We start from the raw sequence: 25,477 nt of genomic DNA, 5'->3' as shown, positions 1-25,477 counted from the left end.
GAGTGCGCCTATTTTACTCTGGCCAGGTGGACAAACATCATAACTGACCTAGACTATTTAAAACTGTAACACATTATTGGCTTAGAAAATGTATTATCTACTCAAATTAGTACAGTGACAGTATAAAACATCTACATTGGAGTTCTCATATCTCATTGGTTATTCGATTTGGCTTTGATGAAAATTCAATATTTTTCTTTAATATTCTAATAGATAAAATATTTATAACCGAGATCAAAGAAATAATAATCGTATATTACATTTTTTTCCTTCACTTTAGAATGTGTATCAGTGAATGTGTGTGTGTGTGTGTGTGTGTAAACAAAGGCCAGAATGGAGTAGACTGGTGTGCTGGGTGGCATTTGTGTGGTATGTGGTGCAGTACGTCCCTTTCTAATAGCAGCCTACCATTAATAGAGATATTAGAGTATTCGTGTTGGTACCTTAATGTGTTTAAAGATCTTTTGCACTGTTTCCAGGATGGACTCTGACGTTAACCATTTCAGTATTAGGACGCGTTTCCATATTCATTCTGCTTATTATTTGATGATTTTATACAGCTTCACAGAAGGGAACAGGATGTTTGACCAGTTTTTCATGTGACCAGAGTCTTTTGACTAGGTAGGGTAGGATGGTTGACCAGGTTACTTTAACCGGGTCGGGGAGGACTGTTGACCAAGATATTTTCCATTAAGTTTTAATGACCATTAAAAAAAAAGAATATATATATATATATATATATATATATATATATATATATATATATATATATATATATATATATATATATATATATATATATATATATATATATATATATATATATATATATATATATATATATATATATGTGTGTGTGTGTGTGTGTGTGTGTGTGTGTCTGTTTGTTTGTTTGTTTGTTTATTTGATCTGCTGCAGTCTCTGACGAGACAACCAGACGTTACCCTACGGAACGAGCTCGGAGCTCATTATTTTCGATCTTCGGATAGGCCTGAGACCAGGCACACACCACACACCGGGACAACAAGGTCACAACTCCTCGATTTACATCCCGTACCTACTCACTGCTAGGTGAACAGGGGCTACACGTGAAAGGAGACACACCCAAATATCTCCACTCGGCCGAGGAATCGAACCCCAGTCCTCTGGCTTGTGAAGCCAGTGCTCTAACCACTGAGGTACGGGGTGTGTGTGTGTGTGTGTGTGTGTGTGTGTGTGTGTGTGTGTGTGTGCTTAATTTCTATGAAATTTAATTATTAACTATATAATTAAGCTAATTATTAAAAAGTAGGCCCCATAATTTATTATATATTGAAAAATAAGCAAAAATAATGAAATTTGGACAGAGTTTGCCTCTGTCAGGCTGCCTCAGCATGGCCCTTCTTTGAACATTTCTTCAAGTACTCAAAAGTAAAGCACTGCCCAGCAGCGTATTTATTTTGTTATGTTTTGAAACAGTATCAACATTTTCTTTCTAATTCAGTTTCATTCAAATCTGTAAGTGTCTTAGTGATTCTTTTTCCTACTATAATAAAACTCATCCGTACCTACCCATAGGGTGTCTGCCGTGAGACTATGCCAAATCTCCAATAAAAACAAACTACTCATTGTCCTGTAATCATAGCATTGTAAAAAAAACGTTCTCAGAACATTCAGAAACCTTAATTAAGTGGTAGATGATATAAATAATTGTCATATACGAAAATAAATTAAGCTAGTTCATATACATGGACGGTGATGTGTCATATCAGGTCAGGCGACGTTGCCACTCATGACCCAGGTGAAAATTCCTGGGGAGATTGGTGGGGTGAGTCAGGTCGCCACGCACATGTCGCTTCACTCCTCCTCTGGTCACTACCATGGAAGGACCCCCTGATGCTTCCCCGTCATACACTGTCTTGCGTAGCCAGACCAAGGAATTCATATTCCGCCTTAATAGATATTTCTTGCAAGAGAAAGCAAATTGGGCAACATTCTTACCTTTAACTCAAGCAAGGAACCACTCAATATATTACTCTGTGTTTCTACTCGTATGTGCACTTATTTGACAAATATGTAACTTATTTGTCTCATTTTCATGTATATAACCAGAATCTTTATTGCATTTAATGTACTATATAGCTGCATAGGTATTTAGGTCTCTTCTGACTTCTTTTAGTGAAGTAGAGAACGATCATCACTCCGTTTTCTTTGAAGAAGGTACTGGTATAACAGTGGCAACGTGGCACCCAAGAGGAGCCACACCTTGTGGGTAGCTACGGATGAGTTCAACTATACTACTACTACTACTACTACTACTACTACTACTACTACTACTACTACTACTACTACTACTACTACTACTACTACTACTAACCGTGGGCTCTATTGACATCACCTTGTTAATAGCGTTGTTTAGATATACCTGATCAAGTGAAGCTCTACACCTGGTCAAATGATATTCCACATCTAGTCAAGTCACTCTGGTCAAATGAAGAACTGGTCAAATATCCTAGATCTCTTCAGAAACTTATATGGGCATCAAAATAGTGAAGATTCTAGCCACTAATCTTCGGACCTCCATAAACCTTTCCTAATGAAGATAAAATTGTTTACCTAATCACACCAAAAAAAATCATGATAAAAATGTGTACCAATACTGAAGGGGTTAAGCCTGTCTCTCAGTGCCACACTGTCACATCCCATACTTACTTCCTTCTACCACTCCTTTCTTGCTAACTGCTTCCATGATCTTGCCTGTCGCATGCCTCGCTGGGCAAAGGTTCATTATAACTGGCGCTTTATTTTTCTACTATTTTCTTCCACCCCTTCACAAAACCCATTGTATACACAGAATATGATAGTGTAAAATGTCACCACCCCTCTCCCTCCAGCAAGTTTGGTGACCTGTAGGAACATGGGGCTTTCAGGTGGGCTGAAACCAGAATGAGCAATTTCCACATACATACTTGTATGCATTAATGTAGTGATGGAATGCAAATCATAACATAGCTACATAGGATTAGATTGCCCTCATAGTACAAGATGAGTGTTTGAATGAAATGCTATGTGTATATTCTCTTGTAATTTGTGACAGCCAACTTCCTCATTTGACAAATTTTCGTATAGGCTTGTGCAGGTGACAAATCATGGGTGTTTATTAAATAATTTACTACAAAGAGACTTCTAATTATTTTTTTTACAATAGCTACTAGTGTGACATTCAGAGAATATGGATGGAAGTGATTATCTTTTACTGAAATTGTTAATATAAGTAATATTATAAATTTTCATGCATAATATTATTAGATTGCAAAATAATACAATTTTTTTTTCAGATACCTATGATTCCAGTTTTGTCAAGAACTGTACTCCAGAGATCCTGCCTCGCCACACTCAGGAAGATCCATACAAACGTGTACCCAATGGCTCACAGCAAGTTTGAGTATGTGAAGTCCTTTGAAGAGGAAGGGCAGCTGGATCCACAGCACTGGATTATAATTCGACTTAGACTGAAAAATGTTGAAGAACTTTATGATTTGCATGAGTTAGAACAACCCAATGACTGCAGTCTCACCAGCTTGTTGCAGGCAGCTGTGGATGTTGTTATGCAGGACTTCAAAGAGATAGTCCTCTGTTACAGTTTTTCTCAAGAGTTTAATTTTGTGTTTGCAAAGAATACAACACTGTACAGGAGAAGAGGACCAAAGCTCTTAACCAATGTGTGTAGCCTTTTGTCCTCTGCCTTTGTGCACAAATGGCCATATTACATTCAGTCTTCAGCACTAATCTTTCCTCCAGTGATAGATGGTGCTGTTCACTTACTGCCAGATGACCAGAGTTTAAGGGACTACATGACCAAACAGCAAAATGTCTGCCACCATCAAAACTTGTATAAAACAGCATTTTGGGGACTTGTCACCAAAAGGGGAATGTTGCCAGGAGAGGCCACAGAAACTTTGAAAGGAGCAAATGAAGGAACATTGAATGAACTTTTGTTTACAAGATGCAACACAAATTATAATAAAGAAGAAGATGTGTTTAAGAAGGGAAGTATTGCTCTGCGTAAAAAGGTGCAGAAAACCGTCACTGCTCAGAATGGCTCCATCATTCAGAGATCTCAGAGCACTGTCACTGTGATGCATGCAGATCTCACCAAAGACAGCTTCTGGAGTGATGTTTTAGTGTTAGATCAACCCACTGAGCTGAATGCCAAATTGAATTATTTGAAGCACTTTGAGAAGAAAGAAACATTGTTACCTCACACATGGATGGTGGTGAGAATTGATGGGAAAGCATTTCACAATTTTTCAGAAAAGCATTATTTCAAAAAACCTAATGACCTGAGATCAATTGAGCTGATGAATAAGGCAGCTTTTTCAGTAATGAAGGAGTTTCCTGACATCATCTTTTCTTATGGTCAAAGTGATGAGTACTCATTTGTTATCCATAGATACTCAAAGATGTGTGACCGCCAAGGAGGCAGAATCATCTCCAGCATTGTCAGCTTGTTTGCTGGTGTTTATGTGTATCACTGGCAGAGCATGTTTGAGGACGTCAAGCTGCACTATTGTCCGGCCTTTGATGCTCGGGTTGTGCTGTATCCAAATAATTCTTGCTTGAGGGACTACATCAGTTGGCGTCAGGCAGACTGTCACATCAATAACATGTACAACACTTGTTTCTGGACCTTAGTACAACAGGGACAATGTTCCAGACAGAATGCTGAAGAAATATTGTGTGGAACATTCTCTAAAGACAAGAGATCTATCCTCATTAATAGATTTAACCAGAATTATGATGATGAAGATGCCATTTTCAGAAAGGGAACTGTCATGTATCAAAAAATGGTTAGTGAAGAGTCAGGTAGGTCTCGTGGTGAGCTACCAGAGAATAATCAGGCAGAGGAAGGGTGCAGAGGTATTGTTGTTGGCCATTTTGATGTTATTAAGGATGAATTCTGGAGAGAGAGACCATGGCTACTTGGAGAAGAGCGGAATGCCACAACACTAGATGACTTTGACTGAGTTGTTATTGTTATTGTTAATGTTGCAAAGTTATAAAGTAGATGTACATCAGTAAATTTTTTATACCACATGGTTGATTCTTTTTATATTAAAAACATTATTTGGCTTGTATTTGTTTGGTTTTGAACATTTGAATGTTAAAGAAAGAAGCTTAATATTATTCTTGCTTTTCAAAACAGAAGGAATTGTTGTATAGATGAAGACCAGGTGAAATGAACCAGTTTCTGACTCTGCTCATTTAAAGACAATGCTGCCCAACAGTGCTCCATGTTTGGCTGCAACAGAGGGACAGTAGTGTTACTCAGGAACAGTGTACATGTGAACAAGGCACAATGTTATGCTGAGACTTGTATGTATCAGTACAAACATTATTTTTGCATTGCTCTCAGCCTCTCAGGAATACAGAGTAATGATTTGTTCTTAATGGTTTTGTGTCCTGTATGCAACTAACCAACACTTATCCAAGTTAGCAGTAGCACTGCAAAAAAGTTATTAACATAGTACCATTCATATTGGTATGTATTTCTCAAGAGTAAATGTGGCTGTTTCCAACAAGTATTTAGAAAGGGATATCTATATTACAAGACAGTAATTTCTAGAACAAGCCAGACATTCTTCTTTTCTTTGATTTATTTGTTGTACTGACAGTCCTCACCTCTTTCTGATAAATTAAAGGACTGTTTGCTAACTAAGGATTCATGGCCTTCGGTTTTCAAACTTCATAAAGAGAAATAGGGATATTTTTTGATAAATGAAGTGGGATAAAATGAAAATTGCAGGAACTGTAACACTTGGATGACCATGGCTCTTTGCAACCACGTGAAATGCTCACAAAATACTTGCTCCGTCCCCAAAAGTGAACATGTCCTGCTGTATTAAGACAAGGAAGGAATAATAGTGATGTTGCCCTAGTTTGGTGTTGCATCCGTCTTTATTTGTTCAATTCAGATAAATAGTACATTAGATATCATCTACGTATACATGTAGAAAATACAGCCATTTATTTCTTTTGTATTATTTTCAGAGATAAATATTCCAACAGTTGGTATCATGCAATACTATCACACATGAAAACTAATCAAATTATTCTTTATATTAACATCAGGACACGGCAAGACTTTAAAAAGCGCGGCACCGAAAAACTGAAGCCAGGGAGTCAGTGTCAGTCATATGCCTTTCGAATCTCTAACTCCCTTGTTCGAGTCAGTGGTGTTGTGGCGAGTGTCTGTGAGGCTGAGTGTTGCTGGTCACTGTGGAATTGTGCGTTGTTTAATGGTGATAAGTATTGCTGTATAACAATGTTCCCATGAGTAGTGGGTGAGCCACTTCAAGGTGGTGAGTAGTATGTTACTGCCACTGAGCTCAAAGCTTCAAACGGTGTGGGTTTGCTTCTCAGCCTTGTCTCCTGTCATCACTGGTAAGATGTTATCTATACACTCATCTTAGCTATTCAAATAACTGATATTCAGTAATGCCCAAAGAAACAACTTAATTCATTAGATATATTAAGTTATACTGTACTATTTACCTTTTTAAACATAGATGAATGTGACTTTATACGTCCGCTGAAAAAAACAGAAAAGTAATGAACAGAACTCGTGGAGAGCCATACGTAGGTGGCAGACATTCTGTTGCTGTGTAGTGCGTAGTGGAAATCATGACAAGAATATGCAATAGTGACTGTCGTCTCTCATCACCATGTATTTAACATACGTACCTTATCGTATCATATTACGGTACGTAATAACAGAAGACAAGCTGCCCAAGTTTTTGTTTTATCTAAAGAACAAACATTTTTTTATATATAGATATTTGTTATAGAAATATTATTCTACATTGTTTTCAGTGATTTTCTTCCTTTATTAATATATAATTAACTTTTCTATTTACTTAGGGCCGAAAGGAATACAATAGTTTATTGTTTCGCAACCAGAATGCAGGCATCGCTAGAGTCACCGTCGGCCGTCTTGGAAAGTAAACGAATTAAGTGATTCCGGGTTCAGTTCAAATGTCTTAAGTATTTCACAGTGATATACATTGATTGTCATGGTATGCTTCGTGACCCATGGCTGCAGAAATGGAAATGGGAACACTCCAAGAAGACATGGAATCACCTTTCACAAGTGAGTACAGCACCTGTTGGCCTGTTTAAGTCATCAACCAAGTTTTCAAGATGGTGGAGTTTGTTAACAATGCACAGGGCCTCAGTCAAAGAGCTGTGTTGGGTGAGGGTGTGTGAGGTGTGGGGCTTGCTGGATGAGTGTGGGCGGACCTATGTGATGGTATGCAGTGTACTGGATGGTTGTGTGTGGGTTATGGGACTAATGGATGGGTGTGGGTTGTGTGGGATGGTGTGCTATTTACCAGCTGAATGTGGATGGATGGACCTGTGTGATATCATGGGCTTATTAGATGGGTATGGATGTGCTTTGTGATGGTTTAACCCCTTCAGTACTTGGACGCATTTTTACCATGAGTTTTGGTTGTGATTAGACGATTTTACTTACATTAAAAAGGATTTGTGGAGGTCAGAAGATTAATAGTCCAGAGTCTTCACTATTGTAATCTTCACACGAGTTTCTGAAGCAGTATCGAATCGCCAAATAGTAAGCAGAATGAATATGAAGACGTGTCGTGGTGCTGAGTGGTTAAGTTGACTGGACGGGTGTAGGGTGTGTATGCGATGTTATGGGCGTGCTATGTAGGAATAGCTGCCATGCATTTCGTAAACACAATAAGACATTCCTAACGTAATACCGCTGAAGTGAAAAAAGCGCTTAAGTGGCCTTTTAACCTTCACAGACACACACGAGGCGGAATAGAAACTTAGAACAGCTACTTGACCTTCAAAGATAACGCATAAAATTGATCGTTTCAATGAAAAGATGTTTACGATGCCTCGTCTCCCTTATTAGAGTCTCGAAGGTTTGTTTAAGGGGGGGAAGAGTCATTGTAGAGAAGGGCACAATAGGCGTCCGTAGTGATGAGTGGTGGGGCCAAGGCTGGTACTTGATGATAGAGAAAGGAAAGGTAAATGATGCTACCTAATTTTCACGGAGATATTCCTGTATGTTCTGAATCAGATAGTGTTATACGAAAGCTTTCTCTGTTCTGTAATGCGTATTGTTGAGGGTTTAGTTGAGAGAGAGAGAGAGAGAGAGAGAGAGAGAGAGAGAGAGAGAGAGAGAGAGCAGATATATTTGCTAGATCACATCCCAGCTTGCAATGACAAATAAACTACATACAGAGAACCATAGTCACTGCTTATTGAAGATTTAGATGCATGATTGAGAGGGATGAAAATAAAGCAGCCTATACAGAGTTCATTTTCAGCTACAAATTATAGTGGAATACTGAAATTATAAGTTGCTTATGGTATTTATCATTAAACGTCAGCTGAATTGTTGAAAGGATGAGGAAACAGGAAGTGCACCAGCTAGATCACAACTTAACCCCTTCAATATCATACCACGTTTTCATATTCCTTCTAGTTATTATTTGGTGATTTTGTACAGCTTCAGAAACTTATGTTGGGGACTAGAATAGTAAAGACTTTGGCCATTAGTCTTCTAACCACCAAAGATCCTTCCTAATGCAGATAAAATATTGTAATCATACCTAGAAAAGTCAGTTAAAATGAGTCTCAGTACTGGTTAACTAGCAGCAACAGGTGATTTGCATTAAACCCCCGAAATTGTGTACGGAATACCTTGATAATTGGATCAAAGGTGGCCGCCGTGGTACAGTGGAACCATGCGTGCTTTGGGGTCCTAGGAGTCTCTAAGAGCACGGGTTCGAATCCTGTCCACGGTCAGAGTGTAGGTTGGGCTTCCTCATTCGGGGCAACGGTTTCCTAGCGGGTGGGCTTTTAGATAGGAAGTACCCCAAAAAGCATCTCCTATAGCCCATAAATTCCCGTGAAAATCTCACATGGTAAAAAAAAAAAAAAGAATATTGAAGTGAGAGGGAGAGATGAATAGGAAGCAACAGGTGTCTAGGTCGGATCACAAATCACCTCTACGAGAACAGGTGCTCTTCATCAGACATGCACATTTTTGTAGGAAATAACTTGATTACCACATGATGGCTTCCTGCGGTGGCATTGTGTGATAATTCCATTCACGTGGGCAGTGTTGAATGAAGGGCTTTTGTTGAATTATGCAAAGGCCTCATGTGACCTTGGGGAGGGCAATTAGCTGCCGGCCATACTGCTGCTGCTGCTGTGTGTGTGTGTGTGTGTGTGTGTGTGTGTGTGTGTGTGTGTGTGTGTGTGTGTGTGTAATGATGATGATGCGGGATGGCTTGTTTGTTTCCTGACTGACACACACACACACACACACACACACACACACACACACACACACACACACACACACACACACACAGTACCAGGGAAGTAACAACAAAGCTTTGAATCATATGTCACGAAAGCTGTGAATGGTGAATGGTGTCGCGCTGAGAGAGAGAGAGAGAGAGAGAGAGAGAGAGAGAGAGAGAGAGAGAGAGAGAGAGAGGAGAACGGGACTTTGTTATATTTTAGATAGTAGATAGCCACGGAAAACAAAACTAAAAAACAAAACAAAAAGGGACAATAGGTAACTGCATCGAGAGGGAGGGAGTAATATATAAATAATAGGAGTAACATCAGCAACAACAGCAGCAACAGTAGTAGTAGTAGTAGTAGTAGTAGTAGTAGTAGTAGTAGTAGTAGCAGCATCAGTAGTAATAGTAGTATATCTAATAGTAGTAGTAGTAAAAGGAAATCTTGAGGGATCATTATTATAAGCATAGCGAGAGAAAGAGAGTAAGAGGAGGAGGAGGAGGATGATGAGGAGGAGGAGGAGTATAGGAGAGGAAGACTGGGGGTCGGGTGAGGGAGGGAGGATGAGGATCAACAAGTGAATAACAACGAGACAGGTGCGTTCGAGGGGCGGGGTGGGCGCGGGTTCCCGAATCCTTCACTGTCACGCATCCGCCCATAATTCTAAACCCCCGCCGCTCATTCTCCACCGTCCCTTCCACCCCACCATCCACCCGCCATCCACCCACCCACTGAGCGGATGAAACATTGTGGGAGGCTCTCTAGATGCACGTACGCTCTATGATGCAACAATGGCACGCCGCACAATGAAAACTGGCCGCTGTGTGACTGTTGGGATGCTCCGCCATTCACGAGTAGACGAGGGGGAGGGAGCGACGAGGAAGGGCCAGGAGGGAGGGAGGAACGGAGTGGTGGTGGGTGTTACTGGTGGTGTCACGGTATAGGAGGTGGTGGTGGTGGTGGTGGTGGTAGTGGTGGTGCTGTCCCTGTTGTGGTAATTAGTGTGTGTAGGGGGGAGGTGGGATGGGGTGGGTGGTTTGATGCACCTGCTGGTCCAGTGGTGGTGGTGGTGGTGGTGGTGGTGGTTAGGATGGTAGTGTATTGTAATGTTAGGGATAGTATCAGTGTTAGTAATTATAGTTCCATTTTTTTTTTTCCAGTGTGTTAGTGTACCTATGAAATGTTTGTTTTTAATACATAAAGAAGGCAGACCAAAAAAAAAAAAAAAATACATGAAAATAAGGACGTGAAGTGTGTGTGTGTGTGTGTGTGTGTGTGTGTGTGTGTGTGTGTGTGGTAAGTAGTGTCGCAAGATACCAGGTGGAAGAGGAGGAGGAGGAGGAGGAGGAGGAGGGTCGATTCTATGGGTGTGTGGTTCTCGGGATGACCGCTTGACCGCCCGCCTGCCGTGGTTGACCGCTCACCCCACCGCTGCTGACCCTGACAACACCCGCGAGATGGACAGGAAATAACCACTAAAGAGCTTTGCGTGGCTCCAAAAAATTGCATGCACCGTGGGAACTCGATCAAGCCTCATTTTGTGGTGGGCGGGCGGGGCGAAACGGTGGTGGTGTTGGTGGAGGTGGTGGTGGTGGTGGTCATTTTTAATAGTCGTGATCAAGGCTTGTGTATGCTTGTGTTGATATGTGTATATGTTGTTTGTGTATTGTGTGCAGTTTTTTCCTACCTTTACACTTTTAATCATTGTTCGGCACATTATGTTGAAGTTTAGGTCAAAGGTGTGGAAGAAGGGCTGGTTAACTAGTGTTTATTGGAGTTTATTCAGAAATTATGTAATTGGGATTTGGATGCAGGTTGCTGTGTAGTGAAATACACAGAGAAGCAGATGTAAATAGAGATAGATAGATAGATAGATAGATGAATAGATGAATAAATAATGTATTCACTGGCTAGAGAAACAAATGTCGACACAGATAGATGAAATAGATAAATAAATAAATAGATAGATGAATAAATATGTTTTGACAGGCTAGATTGATATACATAAATAATAATGGATAGATGGATAAGATAGATGGATGAATAAGTAGATAGAAATGTAAATGAATATGTAGATATACACTAAATTAGTCACAAAACACACAAAAAACTTGTACTTTTTATAGTTCTACAAGAAACACACACACACACACACACACACACACACACACACACACACACACACACACACACACACACACACACACACACACACACACACACACACACACACACACACACACACACACACACAGCCATTTCCGACGTGATGGACATGAATGCATCGTAGTATTACACCACCACACACAAGAGGAAGAGACCAAACACGCTAGTAATTGAAAAAAAGAGGAAAGAGGAAAAAAATGGTCACGGAAAGAGATAAAAAGAATAACAATCATCACCCACGCCATCCACCCGCGCCTCCCACTGTCCAGCCGCGCCTCTCCCTGGAAAAGCTTAGGTGGGCTTTGGATTGGGGTAAATTAGTGGATAAATTGGATTCTTGCTGAGCTGTAACAGGTGGGGATTCAAGGGCTTGTGGGGAGGACGTGTGGCAAATTTCATCGAGGGGAATTGCATTGTTTTCCCTTTTTTATCATTTATTTATTTTTTATTTGTGTCCCGTCTGCGTGGTCACTCCGCCCCTGCCTGATTAGGAAGGGGAAATGTGGCCGCTGTTGTTGTTGTTGGTGGTGGTGGTTGTGGTGGTTGTTGTTGTTGTTGTTGGTGATGGTGGTGGTGGTTGTAATGTTTTGTTATGGAATATATCAAGGACAGTATTTGTTTTACACTCCTCATATTAACTCCTTCAGTACCGTGACACGCTTTCATATTTATTCTGGTTACTAATTGGCGTTTTCATACAGCTTCAGAAACTTATGTGGGGATTAAAATAGTGAAGACTGGCCATTAATCTTCTGACTTCCATAGACCCTTCGTAATGTGAATAGAATCGTTTATTCATACCCAAAACTCATGGTAAAAATGCGTCGCAGATACTGAAGGCGTGTGTGTGTGTGTGTGTGTGTGTGTGTGTGTGTGTGTGTGTGTGTGTGTGTGTGTGTCCCCTGATGTGCACGTCCGGTGCAGGAACTCGGCCCGCTCCTTGAAGGTCACTCAATAATTCCTCGTATTCGTAATCATTTTGAGCTTCCATCTCAACTGTTTTGAAGGACCACAAAGATAATCAGCTGTAGTTTCAAGGGTGCGTGTTTCCCTATTCACGGTGCTCAGTTCCTATTAATCTCTTCAGTACTGGGACTCATTTTTACTACGAGTTTAGGGTATGATTAGACGATTCTATTTACATTAGGAAAGGTCTATGGAGGCCAGAAGATTAATAGCTAGAATCTTCACTATTTCAATCCCCACATGAGTTTCTGAAGCTGTATAAAATCACCAAATACCAAACAGAATAAATATGAAAGCACGTCATGGTACTGAAGGAGTTAAACTGTTATCAAAATGGCGAGATCCGAAGTGTGGATACAAACTTATTCTTGGCAACTAAACTGAAGACACGCTTAAAATTATTACAGTAGCCTTGGAAGCGATAAGAAAACGAAACCCATTTATAGACTTAAACTGTAAAAATTGAGTCGTGAAAGTGTAAAAGAATATTAAAAGAACCTCGGAGACTACTGTAACTAAAAAATACGCTTGGGAAGTCAAACGCTAAAAGCACCCTTGTAAATAAAACCAGGAATATCACATTTGTAAATCGCAATAACTTTTGATCTTTGTCTGTTAAAAGTCGGGATTAGGAGCCGAAATGTCTACTTGCCGAAATGTCTACTCACGAAATGTCTTCTCATGGAATGTCTACTTATCGAAATGTCTACTCACTGAACGAAACCAACTGGAAGATACTCGTTATTAGCTGACCTGCCATTTATTTTTTTCTTCGTCAAGTGCCTAGATGTGGTATGAAAATGACAGTATTGGTAGTTTGTCGATCAATTTGATATGGTTTAGTTGTTTAGCATATGGCTTTGTACATTTCTTGTGTCTGTATTTTGTTTTATATATGTTTAAATGTTTCGCTCTCTGTTTTTATGCATTTCTCTCTCTCTCTCTCTCTCTCTCTCTCTCTCTCTCTCTCTCTCTCTCTCTCTCTCTCTCTCTCTCTCTCTCTCTCTCTCTCTCTCTCTCACATACTTATGCCTTTAGTTTATGTACATTTTTATCACATAGTCACCTCCATTCTATATATATATTTTTTTGCTTACTTTATATTTCAGTCTCTTAAATAGTTGTGGTGGCTGACAAAATTAACTCTTTCTCTCTCTCTCTCTCTCTCTCTCTCTCTCTCTCTCTCTCTCTCTCTCTCTCTCTCTCTCTCTCTCTCTCTCTCTCTCTCTCTCTCTCTCTCTCTCTCTCTCTCTCTCTCTCTCTCATGTCCTTGCCTGTCACTTTGGTACACTGGGGTTCCGGTCAGGCGCAGATGGCAGAAGTTCAGAGCTTTCCCCTGGTGACTGAGCAAGTACTGTCCTCTCTTGAATGCAGGTGATCTTCCTTCAGCGTTTCATCACCAGACAGTGCTTCCTATTTTCGAGATACCTTGTGCTCTAAACTCCCTTGAAATAGTTCCTTACTCTAAAAAAAAGACCAAGTTAACCTTCTGTCGTCTAAAGCAGGGTTTCTCAAGCATTTGTTGGCATTGGCGTCCCCTCCAATTAAGGTAATTTGGGTTTTTGTGGCCTCCCCTAACTTACTACATCCTGGGAAGTAAGTAGAGTATGTACTTAGCATAGTGATTGTGAAAACGTGTCATGGTATACTAAAGGGTTTAATAAGTGTCATCAGGTCTGTTTGTTTTGGTGTTCTCCGCCTTGTCATCGTGTCCGGTGTAGTGTTTGGCCTTGCCGGGATGTGAGCAGTGAATTAACTTATACAGATGGCTCGTCCTTCTCTCTCTGTCTGTCCGTCTGTCTGAGTGGTTTGTTCAGGTGATTGAGTGATGCAAGTCTTGATGTGTTTTTATTTAAAGTGTTTTTTGGGGGTATAAATTGTCGCCTTTTTTTTTTTTATTGGTTTATGTGTTTATTACCAGGTTATCTCTGTTTACTTTTTGTTATTTTGTTTGTTTTGTTTGTTTATCGTGCGAGTCTTGTATTTTGTTTATTGATTTTTGTTTAATTTGCTTGTGTGTTTGTTGATTGGTTTATGTGTTTTTTACCAGGTTATCTCTGTTTATTTATTTGTTAATTTGTTTTGTTTCTTTATCATTATTGCGTATCAAGGAGTGGTCTAGGACAAAAAAATGTGAAAATCTCGATCTCTTTGTCGTTCCCAGAGAAGAAGGAAAGAAAAGCAAAAAAAAAAAAAGAAAGCAGCCAGTTGATTTCGTTCAGTCAATTCTGTTGTTCATCGGAGTCTGTCTCTTTTTTTCTTTTCCTGAACCTAATATTCATTTGACTAATTCATTTGTTTGTTGTCTTTTGTCTATCTCTTGTTTATTTTTTTATGGTTCATCGTTTGCTTCCTTTATATATTTATCTATTTATTTCACTTCTTTCATTAATCTATTCTTTTAATTCAGTTTCTTTTTTGCACTATAGTAAAACCAAAATGTACTGATCCATAAGGTGAGACCGATAATCTCTACGACGTTGCCATATATCACTTATTACTGCAAAGAAAACAGTAACAGTTCTTCATTTAACGAAAAACTGTTACTTTATTTTCTTTGAAGTAATGAATGATATATGGCCATGTCATAGGGATTATCGGCCTCACCTTATGGGTCATTGCAGTTTGGTTTTCCTATAGCGGCATAAATTTCTGCGGGAAACAGTTTCACTCCATTCGTTCATTGCATCTTTGTGTGTGTGTGTGTGTGTGTGTGTGTGTGTGTGTGTGTGTGTGTGTGTGTGTGTGTGTGTGTGTGTGTGTGTGTGTGTGTGTGTGTGTGCGTTTCCATCCTCAGTGTGATGTTGGGAAGCGCATTTCTCATCATCTGCTGTGAAGGTTTACCAGGTTTACTCACCTTCCCCCAACTCTCCTTGTGATGCGGTGACCTTGGTGAAGCTGTGGCGGTGTGCGGTGAGATGTGTGGTGAGTGTGGTGAGGGTGAGAGTGTGCGTGAAGGAGAGAGTGTGAGATGGAAGGTGGGGATGCGGGAGGGAGCGAGGGAAGGAGAGGGAGACGTGATGGAAAGTGCAGTGTGTGGAAGGATGGGCCGATTATTGGGATGAGTAAAATAAAGACATTACAAAACCCTTTTTATTACCAACATTAATGAAGGGACCAGCGGTGGCCACTCTTACAGGTAAACTTTTAATTAGGCGCAAATGGACGCCCGCGGTCATCATGTCCATTCATTAGTCTTAGGTATAGTACGTTATTAATTAAGCTCGTGTACATAACATGGGCTAATGTGTACATTCATTACGGTCACGGACACCCTCATGTGGGATGGACAGCTGTACGTCCCCGGCACGCCACAGCCATGTATGGGGCGCCCTCATTACGGCCACACGTCACACACATACACTCTACAGGTGCACACGCCTTGCTCATACATACACAGACACTCACACAGACAAACGTACATACATGGCCAGCCTCACTGCGTCCACAGCCCCTTCAGTAAGTGTGGTTACTGTATGACCGTCATCGCGAGTAGGACAGGCTGAAGAGGCGTGGGCAGGGGCGAGGGCACGCCTGGGATGTGTGGCATGGCCTTGACACCCTCCTTCTCTAACACACGGAGGAGAAGGAGGAGGACGAGGACGATCAGCATCAGGTTACGTGACTATTTGTGACCGTCTGAAACTCACGTGGACTAGTACAGTGCACAGGTAATACTAGGGCACGTCTCCCTCTGTGCCGTCAGCAGCACGTAGAACTAACTGCTTTGTGTGGTACTCCGAGAGGCGCCAGGCAGCGGCCTCAGCAGCGTTGCTCGGGGCTCTCTTTTGACATTCCTCGCGGCATCAACAGGCGAGGAGCAGCAAGAGTTGTGGATCCTAAGTGACATAAAGTCAGCAAGCCTGAGCAGCGTGTGCTGTAGCCACGGCTGACGGAGTGAACGGAAAGGTACGCGCTGGACGCTGGATCGAAGACGACCCTTCTGTTGGAAGCGACGCGGCATCTGGACGCTACCAAACAGCTGACGATGACGGCAACACTCCTGTGCAGCTGACGACACTAGGGGAGCGTCACGTACGCCCCCGCGAGGCCGCTGGAGGCAGTGCTGCAGCCGACCGCTGGTGAGGGATCCACCTCACGACGCAGCAACTAGGATATGTTTTGGTCGGCTTGCGGTCAACTGGGAATGGGTGCGGGAGTCGGCCGCGGCGCCTCCTCCAGGCCAGGGTGTCGCTTCGAGGCGCAGTGTTGATATTCACTGCATTTATAGGATACTGGGTAATGATCGTATCTTACAATGCAGGACATAATCTAAATATAAACAAAAATACATTGGTATTCTTTGGTGTAATATGTTAGAAATGAAGGAGTGGCTGTCACGAGGTGTGATCCTTGGGGCGGGGAGGACGTCAGTGGGCGCTGATCAAGGGAGGCCTCGGGACAGGGCGGGGCTGTGGTGCCTGGGAAACGCGTTGCGTCTGGACACGGTCCCACGGGATGATTCAAGTTGTACTCAGAGTGGCGGGGGTGTCCGCCTCGCTCGATGACTCCAGGCACTGGCAAGACCATCTGCCCGACCATCGCCACTTCTTGGCGGCAGTTGGCAGCCATATGGCCGTGCTGGGAGGCTTCACCCGCAGTTTATTGGCCCCCGATGTGTCGTGCATCAGGGACGAGAAGAGACGAAACAGCACAAGTAAATGTACCACCGGATGACAGCAGGGCCGCCTGTGCTGCTCACCATGTGGGGAGCAGCAGGCAGCGGCAGGCCAGTTGTGGTGCGGGGGTGGAGGGGCAGCGGGCGGAGGAGGCCCTAAGTGAGCTCAAACCGGTAAGAAGAATAAGCCGGCGTCCGTGTGTCACCGTCCAGCCGTCACATCTGTGGTGCTGTTTTGCTTCACCCCAGAGGGAGACAGTTGTGGGCCATGTGGCGTCAGGGCGGCAGCTGGGAGGTGGACAGACGGAGGGAGGAGGAGGAGGAGGAGGAGGAGGAGGAGGAGGAGGAGGAGGATGACAAGGAGCATGCGGCTCTGTGACGACGAGTGAATGTTCTGTTTTGATGGGGAAACAGGAAGAGAAGTGTTTCTCTTGTCTTCCACAGAGCGTCGGCCTCCCTGTAAGCCTACCGCGCCCTGCCGGGAAGGCGAGGCACTGGGTAGGTGAGGACGAGGAGGGATGACGCAAGGATCTGCCATACCGTGTAGGAAGCAAGCCTTGAATACACATCGGGGCTATTTAGGTGCCGATGTGTTGGTCTGGCGCCGCCGCTCGCCCGGGACGTGACGCACCTGCTGCTGCCGAGATCTGCACTCTTGACGCAGCACTTGAGGCTCCACCGACCCCATCAACCAAGCAGAGGTCACTGCGTGGCCTCTGGATCACACCACTCGTGTCCAAGCCGACAGAGACTACTCAAGACATGAAATTACAGGAACACATAGAAGCGCAGGGCGGCCATGCCTAGAGGCGCCCCGCTCGTTACGGCTACAATATATATAAAAGGCAACAACTATACAAACAAGAGTGTCGGGGTTCCGGTCTGACTGTGAACCTGTAGAATGCCAGAACGTGTCATAGAAGAATTATTCTCTTATTAAGTAACGAACGATAACAATAATTATAAGTATAAATGTGCTCGATAAAGTTGGAAAATAAAAGATCCCTTAAAAATACATTGTGAACAGTCTGTTCAAGTCTCGAGAACGGACCGCCCTCCGTAAACATGTAATACTGTGTAGTAGAATGACTGTGGCCGCGTGGGGTGTGAGCGCCGCGGCGGGCTTACTGCAGCCCGTCCAGATAACTTGACGAAGCACCTAGGAGGAGGAGGAGGAGGAGGAAGAAGAAGAGGAGGAGGAGGAGGAGGAGGAGATGGAGAAGAAGAAGAGTGGATACTTCACATGAAGGTGGAGTAAGGGGAGTATGGAGGGAAATTATTCTTATTCATCAATTCAATCTGAAGGGACTGCAGGTCAGTGCCAGGGACGCGGACACTCTGCCGGTGCCACCCGCTCGACGAGAACCAGCTTCACGCGCCAGGCTTCTCCGCCCGCCTCGCTGCCGCTGCTGAGGGGCGTGTGGGCGGCGGCGGGGACGTAGAGGAGGAGGAGGAGGTGGTGGTGGTGGTGGTGGCTGTGGCTGTGGAGGCGGCAGGACTCAGCTGCTGCCCGGAAGAGTGTGTGATATCGAACCGTTGAGTCTACTGGTGGTCTTGGTCACGTCCCGCCTCGTCTGTGGAGCAGCAGAGACAACGGGTGTTAATTATATAAAGGCGTATTACCATCAGGTGTTCAAACATGGATACAGCCTGCGCGGGTTGCGGTCTTCTACGGCTGTGTAAATACATACAGAAGGAGTATACGAGGGAGTATGTTTGGCATTTGCATGAAGAGAAGGTGTCGAGACTTAAGGAGTTATCGTGGGAGTAGTTTTGAGAGGCATTGGGCGTGGTGGTGTGATGGTGGTGTGGAGTAGGCGTGGTGGTGATGGTGATGGTGGGTGTTGGTGGTGGTGGTGCAGGTGTGGGAAACTGTCCATGTTATCTCGGTGTGGTTTGGATAGACGGATGTTTGAATGAATGATATAAGAGTGGCGGTGAGTGTGATGCAAGAAATGCCTGTCACGTGTGTGTGTGTGTGTGTGTGTGTGTGTGTGTGTGTGTGTGTGTGTGTGTGTGTGAATATTACATGCAAACTAAAATCATTAACATATTCACCTCCATTTCTCTACAGAACCAAAGGCCACGAAAAACTATATCAAGTTATTTTGTAGGCTCTCTCTCTCTCTCTCTCTCTCTCTCTCTCTCTCTCTCTCTCTCTCTCTCTCTCTCTCTCTCTCTCTCTCATAAGCCCACTACGGTTTGTTGAGTTCCCAGAGAAGTGTCAGTGTTGCCAGCTGGGAGTTGTGTTTGTGCGTAATCCTCAGCGGAAGTGGATCTGGCAACTATGAAAAGGATATTGGTCCTGATAATAATGGGGACAAGCTTACCGTCCTTCCCTCCCTTCATCCATGTCCTCCTCCTCCTCTTCCTGCTCCTCCTCCTCCTCCTCTTCCTTCCTCGCTGCTCTGATTTTTCTTCCCCTCACTTTTTATGTTTTTCTCTCCTCATCCTTCTCAGTTTCATCTATTCTTGGATATGTTGATCATTATCGTCTTTATCATCTTTACCATCAACACTATCTCCCTCCTCCCTGTTCCCTTTGGTTTACGGAAGCTGCGCATCATTATCCTCCAACACACACACACACACACACACACACACACACACACACACACAGCGCACAAAACAAGGCAATGTAATAATTCATTCTGGTAAAATGCGCATAATAATTTTCTACGAGATAAATGACGATAAAAAAAATATATATTTGCGTGTTAGTCTTTGTGTGTGTGTGTGTGTGTATGTGTGTTCGTTTGTCATCTCCCATCCTCCCTCCCTCTCTCGTGTTGTTTGTTATTGTTGTTGTTTACTGTACATTACGGAGTTTGCCCTGCTTGTTTGTTTGTTTGCTTGTTTATGGTGTAGATGAGAGAGTTGCTAGTTTCTTTTTTTTTATTTCAAGGTTTATATTTTTAACATTGTGTAATTAGAAATATTGCGCACTATGTCTCTCGTTGTGTGTGTGTGTGTGTGTGTGTGTGTGTGTGTGTGTGTGTGTGTGTGTGTGTGTGTGTGTGTGTGTGAACATCTGGCAGTACGTGCAACTCCAGACGTCGTGTTTTGCTTACCTGGCGACAAGTAAGAATGTTGATTACATACGCGCGAGCACACACACACACACACACACACACACACACACACACACACACACACACACACACACACACACACACACCTGACAGACATCTCCAATATTTTCATTGCACTTGTTTAAATAAGCATACGTAAAGAAAAATAAGTACGTATGTGTATATTGTATCATTGTATACGTCACCCTCCTCCTCCACCTCCACCTCCACCACCACCACCACCACCACACACACAAAAAAACTAAAAATCAAAAGAAAACTAAAAAAAAAAACACATGTACACACAAACAAAAAAACAGGAAGACAGATATGCATAGTAAGCCAGTAACAACAAAGACAATAACAATAACAAACCCTGAACTGTGGAAAGAGAGAGTAAAAAGGGAGAGAGGGAGAGAGGGAGAGAGGGAGGGAGTGAGTGAGTGGAGGAATTCAGTGAGTGGCTTGGATGGTGTGAGTGTGTTGATAATGAGGGCTGAGGTGGTGCATTCCGGGCTCCACCGCGGCAGGTGCACGAACAGGTGGGAAGGAGGGAGCGAGGGAGGCAGGGAAGGGTGGGAAGGGAAGGTAAAGGGAAGGGAACCCAACTGATCCCCAACAAGCCATAAAGTGAGGATAAATGAGCTGTGCGTGACCATCCATGTGAGTGAGAGAGAGAGAGAGAGAGAGAGAGAGAGAGAGAGAGAGAGAGAGAGAGAGAGAGAGAGAGAGAGAGAGAGGCAAAAACAATAAGGGATGCAACAACGATAACGTTAGTGACAGACCAGATGACTTAAGATTCCAAAGAGACACGGAACACGGTAGGAGTAAGTACATCAAACAATTACTGACTTATACATGTTTAGACACACACAAAGAAACAAATAGTGAAGTGACAATAACCTCCTTGCCATATTGTATCACTGTCCTATACTCTCATTCACCCAGCAACACACGATCTCACAATGTAGCTACGGTAAGGCTGCTTCTCTCTAATGGTAAAGGGAAGATGCAGTAAGAAAAGACAGGATGGGGCTTCTATATTCATGAATTCATAATAGTAGGAGTTTAAATACGTTCTTTAACCCCTTCAGTACTGGGACACATTTTAACCTTGAGATTTGTGTTCAATTAAACCATTTTATTGACATTTGGAAGGGTCTATGGACGTCAGAAGATTAATTGCCAGAATCTTCACTATTTTAATCCTTTACATGAGTTTCTGAACCTGTATAAAATCACCAAATAGTAAGCAGAATGAATATGAAAACGCGTCATGGCACTGAAAGGGGTTAATGGCAAAGTGGATGCAGTTTCCATGTTCCTCAATTATTGTCTACGGGTATCCTTGTTTCCTCCCACTCCCTGTCTCACCACAACTCTGTCAGATGGTGCTAATTACTCCTCCTCCTCCTCCTCCTCCTCCTCCTCCTCCTCCTGCTGGTGTCCTTTGGTTAATTGGCTAACGATTCTCACTAGTTAATTGGCTAAAGATAATTCCTACTTACATATCGTCATTTGTCTATGTGTCTCGTGTGTGTGTGTGTGTGTGTGTGTGTGTGTGTGTGTGTGTGTGTGTGTGGTGTGGGTGGTGAGAGGGGAAGTATACGAGACATACATCCGCCCATCTACACCTCCCTTCCCCTTCCCCTTCCCTCTATCCCCTTTCCTCACAGCCTCCTGCCTCCTCTCCCCTCCCCTACTCGCGACATCCCTTACTCCCTCTCCTCTCTAACTTCCCCACAAACACAACTGCCGCCTGTGTATGTGTGTTGCAATCTCTCTCTCTCTCTCTCTCTCTCTCTGACAATGAAAATCACATTGTGGTAAGATAAGAAGAAAAGAAATATAACACACACACACACACACACACACACACACACACACACACAAAGGGCTTTCCTATCTTGAATAACTTATGTTGGTTAATAACTGATGGCAAAGCTTGAAGAAGAAAAAAAAAAAAATCAAGTGAATAAATGGACGTTCTAATTAATGATAGAAAACGTGAAATGTGAGTAGAAGTTTTAAGGGTAAACTATTTTATTTTATGTATTTAGTTTTTCAGTGGTTTATCGATGAATTTAGTTAAATTTATGATACATAGTGTTGTATTTTTTATGAATTGTGTGTGTGTGTGTGTGTGTGTGTGTGTGTGTGTGTGTGTGTGTGTGTGTGTGTGTGTTAAAAGTAGTGCATATGAACTAAAGGACGAGTAGTAATATATATCTCTCTCTCTCTCTCTCATCGTGCACTCATTCATGTACCCAAAACATGAATGAAGGGCAAACAGCTGCGGCGAGCCAACAACAACAACAACAACAACAACAACAGTAGCTTCACCATTTGCATGACAATGAAGAAATATAAATAAGAAATTAATTTGCACATTTCAGCCATACTCCCCCCCTCTCTCTCTCTCTCTCTCTCTCTCTCTCTCTCTCATGCACGTCAGCAGATTAGGCAGCCGTGAACGTTCTGCTCTCGACCGCCTGAGCGTGAACCTGCGTGAAGTGGGTAAGAGAGAGAGAGAGAGAGAGAGAGAGAGAGAGAGAGAGAGAGAGAGAGAGAGAATGTTGTGGTTGATGTAAAATTGGAAATGTTTAGGTGGTGACGTGTTAATTTGTTCTTAGCTGTAGGGGTGGTGGTGGTGGTGATGGTGGTGGTGGTGGCGTAAGCAGCAAGGAAGTCATAAAAAGAGAAAAAAAAGAGACGAAAGAAAGTAAACTAATGTGAACTTGGTGAACTCAACTCAACTGGTGTGATTGCACAGAAGGTAAACTTTATGAAGTGAAGCGTGTGTGTGTGTGTGTGTGTGTGTGTGTGTGTGTGTGTGTGTGTGTGTGTGTGTGTGTGTGTGTGTGTGTGTGTGTGTGTGTGTGTGTGTTTGATTTCCTTGTTTTCTTACTACACTGCAAAACCGATCACGTTCTTTTTTTTTCCAGCTAAGGTAAACTTTGTAAACCACAATGACTGAACTACCAACCGACTCTCTCTCTCTCTCTCTCTCTCTCTCTCTCTCTCTCTCTCTCTCTCTCTCTCTCTCCGCAGCTGGAAACGTTTAATCAGAGCGGGTGGTGGCTGGGAGGGTGGCTGGTGGGTGACTGGCTATGGGTAAGGGGTGCTAATCAACAACACCTTTCATGTATTAATTAATTTGTTTTACCTTTTATGAACTGTACGCATGTCATTAGAGAGAGAGAGAGAGAGAGAGAGAGAGAGAGAGAGAGAGAGAGAGAGAGAGAGAGATAACCTTTCCTAATTTTGTTACATTCTCCTAGCTAAAATATATATATATATAAATTAAAAATTCCAAACACCTGACCAAATATTAATGCAAGATTTGTGTAGATGTGTCTCTGCTTTTCTCAGTATTGCTGCGTACATACATACACACGAACAAGAAAAATTGAATATGCAGACAAAAAAACTAAAAAAAAAAAAAAAAATACAAACAAAATCAGACACGCCCCATCAAACATTACTGCAAGATTCCTGGAAGTGTCAAGACATTTGTCCCAGACTTTTGGCTAATCCTACTTATGTTTAAGGAAACTGGCAATCAAGTGGGCCTTTTCTTTTAATTTTTTGTTGTCCTTGGCCAGCTTTCCCTCTTGCATAAATAGAAAATATATAATAACCGTGCTTACAGTTTACATACATACATACAACTGACTCGTGTGCTCTGTTTGCCATCCATCAGAAGGCAAACAGTGAAGGGCGCCACCACTCCTGCCCTCCCTGTGTGTGTGGCTGCTCACTTCGTCACCACTCAAGTCCATTACGCAAGTTTGTTCAGTAAGTTATTATGGCGGATCAATGACGAAAGGGGAGGGAGAGAAGGAGGGAGGGAGGGATAGTTAGGGAAGGAAGGAAAGGAGAGATGGCAGGGAGGGAAGCAGGAGGGGTGAGAGACAGTGGAGGGAAGTCTTCACACGCACCTGTTAGACTGAACCAGATGTTGCTCCCTCCCTCCCTCCCTCCCCATCTCTCTCTCCCTCTCTCGTTCCTTCCCTTCCCTTCTCTCCCCTCCCTTCAACCTTCCCACCCTTCCTTCTCTCCCTCCCTAACTTCTTCCTTTGGCTTCCTTATCCCCTTCTCATTCATTACATATATTTTTCTACATTTTTCTCACATATACTCTCCACAATTCTCCCTCGGCTGACAACAAACAACAACAACAATAACAACAAATACCTAAGGAGCGTGATATATGAAGATAATTGATAGATGGACACACACACACACACACACACACACACACACACACACACACACACACACACACACACACAGTTAAACGGATTGATTCCCAGGTATAGCCTACAGAAGTGAGAAGAGAGGGAGAAGGAGGGAGGGAGGAAGGGAGGGTGTGGGCGGGGTGGGCGAGGCGGGTGAGTGGGTGCAGGTGGCGGCGGCCCCCCTCAACTCACACCTGGCGGCCGAGGGGATGGGGAGTGGGCAGTGGGGATAGGATTGGGGGGAGAGGGGTGGGGGCAGAGGCCGGAATCGCCGCCAACCGACTCGATTAATAAATAAGCCACAAGACCTTATTTACTGAGGCGGCCAAGGTGTGCAGGTGCGGCCCGGCTGGCGAGAGAGAGAGAGAGAGAGAGAGAGAGAGAGAGAGAGAGAGAGAGAGAGAGAGAGATTAATTAAAGGGCTCTCAGGTTATAGCGTAATTGTTTTTAACTTCTGCGACCACCACTACCATCTCCACCTCTTTTTCCTCCTCCTCCTCCTCCTCCTCTTTTAATTTATGACATATTCCTCCTCGTATCGCTTTGTAATGACACGCTTCAACACACACACACACACACACACGGGGGAAGTGTTAGAGATGAGCTAAGTAGGAGTTGATATTTGATTGACGTGGGCGGGGTAGTGACTGGGTGGGTGTGGGCGCCGGGTGGTGGGCGTCCAGTTTACGTTACGCCATCCTCCTCCTCCTCCTCCTCCTCCTCCTCCTCCCTCTTCCTTGTTTCTTGCCCAGGTGGTGACCGGCTCTCTTCCTTCTCCTCACCCGTTCATTCATTCTCCTTCCCTACTTCCTTCCTCTCTTCCTCCTCCTCTCTCCTCCTTCCTCCTGCCGCCTCCTTGTTTTTATTTTTTCTCAGCCGTTCATTCATTCTCTCCTTCCTTCTGTTCCTCTTATTTATCCTAACTTCCTTCAACGTTTTCATTTATTCATTTATTTGCTTTCTCTCCTCGTCTTTCTTCTTCTCTTCTTCCTTCCACTTTCCTTTCCTTCCTCATCTCCCTCTCCCTCTCTCTGTCAAAACTTTCTCTCACATTAGTATTTCCTCACCTCTTGCTCTCACTTCCTTCC

At 43.2% G+C, this 25,477-nt stretch overlaps 2 protein-coding genes across 4 annotated transcripts in view; one reads left to right on the top strand and one right to left on the bottom strand.

Annotated features, from left to right (window-relative positions):
• The first annotated feature begins 291 nt into the window (after window positions 1–291).
• LOC123498723 (tRNA(His) guanylyltransferase 2-like) lies at window positions 292–5,113 on the top strand. Of its 3 annotated transcripts, none has more exons than XM_045246105.1 (2): window positions 292–369; window positions 3,318–5,113. In XM_045246105.1, exon 2 carries the CDS (start codon window positions 3,324–3,326, stop codon window positions 5,004–5,006), a length of 1,683 nt encoding a protein of 560 aa, XP_045102040.1. In that variant the 5' UTR covers window positions 292–369; window positions 3,318–3,323; the 3' UTR covers window positions 5,007–5,113. The 3 variants fall into 3 exon arrangements, with proteins under 3 accessions (XP_045102040.1, XP_045102041.1, XP_045102042.1); XM_045246106.1 differs by having other exon boundaries at window positions 333–381; XM_045246107.1 differs by lacking the exon at window positions 292–369 and adding an exon at window positions 1,124–1,178.
• Window positions 5,114–15,538: 10,425 nt separating this feature from the next.
• Window positions 15,539–25,477, bottom strand: part of LOC123498583 (achaete-scute homolog 2-like) — a 23,367-nt gene continuing 13,428 nt past the window's right edge. Inside the window, exon 2 of the mRNA XM_045245842.1 lies at window positions 15,539–18,651. Coding sequence (XP_045101777.1) covers window positions 18,577–18,651 — 75 coding nt within the window. The 3' untranslated portion in view covers window positions 15,539–18,576. The remainder of the gene's footprint in view (window positions 18,652–25,477) is intronic.

This window comes from Portunus trituberculatus, chromosome 48, assembly GCF_017591435.1.
Source record: "Portunus trituberculatus isolate SZX2019 chromosome 48, ASM1759143v1, whole genome shotgun sequence".
In the NCBI taxonomy this organism is placed as follows: Eukaryota; Metazoa; Arthropoda; class Malacostraca; order Decapoda; family Portunidae; genus Portunus; species Portunus trituberculatus.
This window is presented reverse-complemented; position numbering and strand designations above follow the sequence as displayed.